This window comes from Portunus trituberculatus, chromosome 2 (genome assembly GCF_017591435.1).
Source record: "Portunus trituberculatus isolate SZX2019 chromosome 2, ASM1759143v1, whole genome shotgun sequence".
Taxonomy (NCBI): Eukaryota; Metazoa; Arthropoda; class Malacostraca; order Decapoda; family Portunidae; genus Portunus; species Portunus trituberculatus.
The window spans coordinates 7,054,858-7,062,357 of record NC_059256.1 but is presented as its reverse complement, the minus strand read 5'-3'; the positions used below and the strand labels follow the sequence as shown (position 1 = coordinate 7,062,357).

Here is a 7,500-nt window from a genome sequence, read left to right as displayed (position 1 = left end):
CTCCCTTAAAAACCCGCGTCACTTCAACTAGAGCCTTTAAAAAGAGCATTTGTCCTGTTGATAGTGCAGAAAACTTGTTAATATGTTACTAGAACCACAGAAACGCCCTTAAAAACCCGCGTCACTTCAACTAGAGCCTTTAAAAAGACTGTGTTTTGAGTTTTGGGTGTGTTTTGAATGTTTTGGCTGTGTTTTGAGTGTTTTTTGCTGCGTTTTGAATGTTTTTGGAGTGTTTTGGGTGTGTTTGCGTGCGTTTTGGGTGTGTTTAGAGTGTTTTTGAGTGTGTTTAGAGTATTTTGGGTGTTTAGAGTGTTTTGGGTGTGTTTAGAGTGTTTTGGGTGTGTTTTGAGTGTTTTAGTACGTATTTGCGTGTTTTGTGCGTGTTTTGAGTGTCCTGGCTGTGTTTTGAGTGTTTTTGCTGCTTTTGGAGTGCTTTGGGTGTGTTTGCGTGTGTTTGGGGTGTGTTTAGAGTGTTTAGAGTATTTTGGCAGTGTTTAGAGTGTTTTGGGTGTGTTTAGAGTGTTTTGGGTGTGTTTGAGTGTTTTAGTACGTATTTGCGTGTTTTGAGTGTCCTGGCTGTGTTTTGAGCGTTTTTGCTGCGTTTAGAATGTTTTTCGAGTGTTTTGGGTGTGTTTGCGTGTGTTTGGGGTGTGTTTAGAGTGTTTTTGAGTGTGTTTAGAGTATTTTGGTAGTGTTTAGAGTGTTTTGGGTGTGTTTATAGTGTTTTGGGTGTGTTTTGAGTGTTTTAGTACGTATTTGCGTGTTTTGAGTGTCCTGGCTGTTTTGAGCGTATTTGCTGCGTTTAGAATGTTTTTGGAGTGTTTTGGGTATGTTTGCGTGTGTTTGGGGTGTGTTTAGAGTGTTTTTGAGTGTGTTTAGAGTACTTTGGCGGTGTTTTGAGTGTTGGAGAAAGAAAACGTAACATTTATTTATTACTATTATTTTTTTTAATTTCTAGTTTGTGCCGATCCTTCTGGCTCTCTCCACAAACTCCTTACTAATCCTGGACCAAAGGACTCTGCAGGTGAAGTACAGGATACCAGCCTTGGAGATTCAAAGGATATCACTGTCACCTTTTCTTGGTTGGTATTGTGTGCGTGCGTGTGTGTGTGTGTGTGTGTGTGTGTGTGTGTGTGTGTGTGTGTGTGTGTGTGTGTGTGTGTGTGTGTGTGTGTGTGTAATGTCAGTAACTATCTAATCATTTTTTTTCCTCCTCCTCCTCCTCCTCCTCCTCCTCCTCCTCCTCCTCCTCCTCCTCCTCCTCCTCCTCCTCCTCCTCCTCCAAACACGCATGTAATACGTAAAACACAACCAAAACTCTCAAAACACACCATATCATATTTAAAACACCCAAACATATCCAAACACCCTCAAACATCCCCTAAACACCTCCAAACATTACGTAAACATCCCCAAACACCACAACCTCCAAAAAACACGACAAAACACCCCCAAAACACTACATAACACCCCCAAACACCACCAAACACCCCCAAAACACCACAACACATCACAAAACCTCTCAAAACACCCCCAAACACCCCAAACATTTCACACACACTCAAACACACACAAACATCCCAAAATATACAAAACACCCAAAACACACAAACACACCCAAACATCCCAAACACCAAACACACCCAAACACCACCAACCAAACACACCAAAACACAAAAAACACACAAACACACCACAACACACAAAACAAAACACCAAAAAACACTTAAAAACACCAAAAACACCAAACAAACACAAAACACAAAACACACCCAAACATCCCCAAAACACCACAAAACACACCCAAACACCCTACAACCTTACCAAACACACCCAAACACCCCAGACGACATAGCAGTTCTTCATGTCAAGCCCCCTTCACCTACGACTGACCTGGGCGGCTCTCAAAACTTGAACCCCGGCTGCCTCTTTGGGTCAGATGAGGTCAAGAGGAAGGGTGACCTGGTTCTACAAACGGGTCACGTGATTGAGGTTGTGACGAAGCTGTTTTTGGTGGTGCAAAACGCTACAGGAAAGCCACCTGATGTTAACATTTCCACAGAGTGAGTTGGTGGTGGTGTTTGTGGTGTTTGGTGTGTATTTTGGTGGTGTGTTTGGTGTGTTTTGTGGTGTTTAGTGTGTTTTGGTGGTGTTTAGTGTTTTTTGGTGGTATTTGGTGTGTTTTGGTGTGTTTTTGTGGTGTTTGGTGTGTATTTGTGGTGTTTAGTGTTTTTTGGTGGTGTTTGTGGTGTTTGGTGTGTTTTGTGTGTGTTTAGTGTGTTTTTGTGGTGTTTTGTGTGTGTTGTGTGTGTGTTGTGGTGTTTGTGGTGTTTGGTGTTGTGGTGTGTTTTGTGTGTTTGGTGTGTTTGTGTGTGTGTGTAGTGTGTTTTGTGTGTTTGTGGTGTTTAGTGTGTTTTGTGGTGTGTTTTTGTGTGGTGTTTGTGTGTAGTGTTTAGTGTGTGTGGTGTTTGTAGTGTTGTGGTGTGTGTTTTGGTGTGTTTTGTGTGGTGTGTTTTGGTGTGTGTGTGTGTTTGGTGTGTGTTTCAGTGTGTGTTGGTGGTGGGTGTTTTGTGGTGTTTTGTGGTGTTTGGTATGTTTTGGTGTTAACATTTCGACTAAAAGAGTTGGTGTTGTTCTTTTGGTATTTTTGGTGGTTTTGTGTGTTTTTGTGGTGTTTTTGGTGTGTTTTTTGGTGTTTTGTGTGTTCTTGGTGTTTTGTGTGTTTTGGTTGGTGTTTGGTGTGTTTTCTGGTGGTGTTTGTGGTGTTTGGTGTGTTTTCTGGTGTTTTTGGTGGTGTTTGTGGCGTTTGGTGTGTTTTCTGCTGTTTTTTGGTGTTTTGGATGGTGTATGGTGTGTTTTTCGTATTTTTTGGTGTTTTTGGTGTGTTTTGGTGTTTTTTGAGTAGTGTTTGGTGTGTTTTGTGGTGGTGTTTGGTGTTTTCTTTTCTTTTTTTGTGTGTGTGTGTGTTTGATGTTAATTTTTCGACTGAGTGAGTTGGTGTTTGGTGGTGTTTGGTGTGTTTTTTTTAGTGGTGTTTTATGTGTTTTTTTTGTGTTGTGGTGTTAAAATTTCGACAGAGTGAGCTGGTGGTGTTTTTTTGGTTTTGTGTGTTTTTTGGGGTGTTTTTTTTTTCTTTTTGGTGTTGATATATCAAATGAGTGAGTTGGTGGTGTTTGGTGTGTGTTATATTGGTGTTGCTGTTTTTTTGGGGTGTTTTGGTGTTAATATTTCGACGGATTGAGTTTGTGGTGTTTTGGTGGTGTTTGATGGTGTTTTTTTGGTGTTTCTATGTGTTTTTTGGGATGTTTGAGGTGTTTTGTGTGTATGTGTGTGTTTGTGTGTTTTGGTGTCGACTGGTGTTTTTTTTTTCCTGCTTTGGTGGTGTTTGGTGTTTTAGTAGTAGTAGTAGTAGTTCTTATTGATGTAATAGTAGTAGTAATTATTATTTTCTCATATTAACCCCCCCCCCCTCTCTCTCTCTCTCTCTCTCTCTCTCTCTCTCTCTCTCTCTCTCTCTCTCTCTCTCTCTCTCTCTCTCACACAGATTCGACGCTAATTTTGGCCAGCATTCCGTTCTGTTTACCTTCAAGACGGCTGGCCTGGCGGAGGTGGTGCCCGGTCAGATCAGGATAATGAGGAGACACAACAGGATGGAGGTGGTGCTGTAGGTGGTGGTGGTGGTGGTGGTGGTGGTGGTAGTGGTGGTGAATTAGTTGGTGACAGCATTGCACATTGGTTGTCTGTTTTTATCTGTGTTAATCTCTGTCATATTTGTGCAGTGTAAGATAACAGAGAGAGAGAGAGAGAGAGAGAGAGAGAGAGAGAGAAGTATTAGCCTGTTTTATTATATTTTTCTCTTCCTCTTCCTCTTTTTCTTCTTCTTCTTCTTCTTCTTCTTTTTATTGTTATTATTATTATTATTATTATTATTATTATTATTATTATTATTGTATGAGCGTGAGTCTGCTGCTACTACTACTACTACTACTACTACTACTACTACTACTACTACTACTACTACTACTACTACTACCATGCACCACCATCACTACCGTGACTACTACTTCAAGTTTCAAAGAAGACAGAAAACGGAGAAATATGGAAACACACACACACACACACACACACACACACACACACACACACACACACACACACACACACACACACACACACACACACACACGAGAAAGACAATCATAAGAATAAATAAAAGAAAACCTTGTAAAATGTAAGAAATTTAATTATAAGACAAATTTTTGATTCATGAAAAACATTTAAAAAAGACACTTAAAACATGTGTGTGTGTGTGTGTGTGTGTGTGTGTGTGTGTGTGTGTGTGTGTGTGTGTGTGTGTGTGTGTGTGTGTGTGTGTGTAAGTGATAAAAACACTCACTACCACACACACACACATACACACACACACTTAAAAAAAACAAGAAGGCATAAGAAAAATAAAACACCACAATTAATGAGAAAAAAACACGAAAAGCAAATAATATCAATAAAACACCAAATAAAACACCTTCAGACATTTTTTCAAGGACGAGATGACAAATTTCAATTTTTTTTTTTCTTTGTTTTTTTCGTGCAATATTCCGTTTGTTTGTTTGTTTGTTCTACGTAGGTATACATACATTTCCTGTATATGTCTTGTATAGATCAATCACATAATGTAGGTTTGAAATATACAGAACTTTCAATAACACCGTGTTTTATTTCGTCTGTGGAAATTGTAATAATAATAATAATAATAATGATAATGTTAATAAGTGGTTTATTCAAGTTAACTATCAATCTTTTAGGGAACTGGCAAACAAGTGGGCCTTTTTATTATTTTTGTTGCCCTTGGCCGGCTTTTCCTCTTGCATAAGAAAAAGTTGCAGTATAGAGGCCTACGTGCTGGAAATCTGGTGACGGCACATACAGCAGCGTGGGGCGGGTCACACCAGTTGCTGGGCGCGGTCGCAGGGCTGACGCAACGATCTTAAAAAATTCACGCTATCAGTGGCTGGGTGGCACAGGCAAGGCTGGGCAATGTGTAAGTGCAAGGACCATGTCAACAATGTTTAAAATGTACAGAATAAAAGGCCTTTTGAATAGCACTCTACTGGTAAACACACTTGCGGGAGAGAGAGAGAGAGAAGCACCTATATACTTTGGGTTTGCTTGATAACTTTGAAATTTACTAACTCATGCGGCCCGCGGTCCGTAGCTTGGCCATATCTGAGCTAGGTAGCTTTGAGGGAAAAGCCTAAAAGGTTTTATTCTTATTAGGAAAAGATTAGCAATAACCGTACCTTGGATAAACCTTATTAAATACGTACGTACTTACAACACTCGTTGCGCAATAGTGGAAGGTGTGTGTGTGTGTGTGTTTACGTATGTATGTGAGGGATTTGATAAGTCCATACTTTCGTCACTGCTAGAGATGCCACACCCTAAACTTATTAACCCCTTGAGTACCATGACGTGTTTCCATATTCACTGTGATTACTATTTGGTGATTTTATACAGCTTCAGAAACTCATGTGTGGGATTAGAATAGTGAAAACTGCCACCATTAATCTTGTGACCTCCACAGACCCTTCCTGATGTCAATAAAATGGTCTAATCGTACATAAATCTCAAGGTAAAAATGTGCCACGGTACTGAAGGGGATAATATCACACCAAAGATGTTCATACAATAACAAATAACATTTTTGTGTGGAAAAAAGCTATGAATGGTGCATTTATATTTTACACTATATAGACACACGACATCCCAGCGCCACTTACCAGCACAGAGGCTGCATTCAGTCTGCAGAAGACATCACACTAATTATCACAGACGCAGGTAAATAGATAAATAAATAAAATGAAATAATTGAATGAAAAAATGCTAGCAAAGATAATGGGATGAAAAAAATAAATGAATAAATAAACGTCAACTACGTGAGAAGAAATAAAATATAATAACAAACAAAGAATTCACATTACTAGTTCCGTACTATACTTTCTGGAAGAGGCCAACAGCTAATGAGTCACTACCTAAACCAAACTTCTAATATCAGCGGTCTTTGTGGTTTTGGCTGGTGTTTTCAATCATATGGCTGTATAATAGTCTCGCTACTACCAACAACAATGGAAAAAAGAGATGGAACCAATCTTATCATAGAAACAACATTCGCAACACAACGGCAGTAAAAATTATTCTGATCGTTACAGGTGATCACGTTATCGGGAGTCAAGATATCACCGCGCCAGCCAACATATATAAGCTGGAGACTGCATGATAGGCATTCATTAGGCGAAACCCCGCAGAAAACAGCTTCAAGGAGGAACCTTCTTCTCCTTGTGACCTGTTCCGCTTTGTATTACTCAATAGGTCCTCACTCTCCCTTTAGTGCTGTGTTCTGGTCCTGCCACAATCTGCAGAAGGACAGCGAAGAGTAACTACAACACAGGGAACACCTTTACACCTGAAATACTCTGTTTCCTCCACGCCCGTACCACTGAACTCTCTCCTTCTACGCCATGAACCAGCGTCAGCAACGGTTGGGAGATGCCTCCTCCTTTTGTCACGGCGACCAGGTGTGGCTGTACACTCCATCTCCCGGCAACTTCCCTCACCTGAACCGCTGGGAGGGGCCGTACACTGTGGTGGAGGTCTGCTCCAACGGCATGTACCGCATCTCCACTGCAGGGAGTGGAGAAGAGCTGATGCTGAAGGTACACGCAGCCCGCCTGGCGCGACATGACTTTTTCTCCATCCGCGAGGAGGAACGGGATGGACCAGAGGAACCAGCCAGAGACGACGAAGAAAACACGCCCTCCCTGCCCCTATCCAGCGTGGATGAGGGGACGGGAAGGAAAACGCAGACAACCACACCCAGCACTCAGAAGACGCATCAACCTCCAACTTGGAACAAGGTCTACCACACCCTCCAAAGTCGCCAGTTGCCTGCCACTCAGATGAGACTGAGACGAAAGGGACGGTTCAGGGAGAGGATTGAGTCTGCAGGACCAATATCTGAAAAAGCTCCTTAGAAGACAACATTGTAGGCATTATTTAGAAAACACTTGATGCATTGTTAATTGTTTCTGTATGATTTTGCTGAATCCATATTTGCCAGCTGCCCAGTTATAAAAGTTACCGTTAAGCTATAATTTTGGATCAATTAGCATAGTTATTGATTGCTCTAGAAATTATTATCAATATCCTATGTATTAATATTCTCTATATAATTGTTTCAGTATGAGGATCTTTCAGAGGTGTACAGGCTGGCCAGTGTGCGAGGCAAGGTTAAAGACTTCCTTGTAACCTCCACACATGACACATTCTGTAGGTCGCTGCTCAAATGTTTGTGTCTCCAATGTTTAAGTTGTTAGTTCTGTATTTTAATAGTATGGTCGATGCTTCTATGTCGTCATATATTTCTTCTTCACCTCCCATCCTCTCTCTCCATTTCTTATACATATTCAAACTAACTTATTCTTTCTTTCAGTTCCTATTTCC

The 7,500-nt window shown here is 40.8% G+C and overlaps 1 protein-coding gene across 3 annotated transcripts in view; it reads left to right on the top strand.

Moving 5' to 3' along the window:
* Nucleotides 1–3,895, top strand: part of LOC123504168 (unconventional myosin-Ia-like) — a 45,358-nt gene extending 41,463 nt beyond the window's left edge. For 2 of the 3 annotated variants that reach the window (XM_045254524.1, XM_045254514.1), the window contains 3 exons: nucleotides 959–1,082; nucleotides 1,847–2,063; nucleotides 3,545–3,894. In XM_045254524.1, the coding sequence (XP_045110459.1) occupies nucleotides 959–1,082; nucleotides 1,847–2,063; nucleotides 3,545–3,668 (465 nt within the window). In that variant the 3' untranslated portion in view covers nucleotides 3,669–3,894. Of the gene's footprint in view, nucleotides 1–958; nucleotides 1,083–1,846; nucleotides 2,064–3,544 lie in introns of all 3 variants that reach the window. The other variant, XM_045254508.1, reaches the window with a different exon arrangement.
* The last annotated feature ends 3,605 nt before the right edge of the window (nucleotides 3,896–7,500 follow it).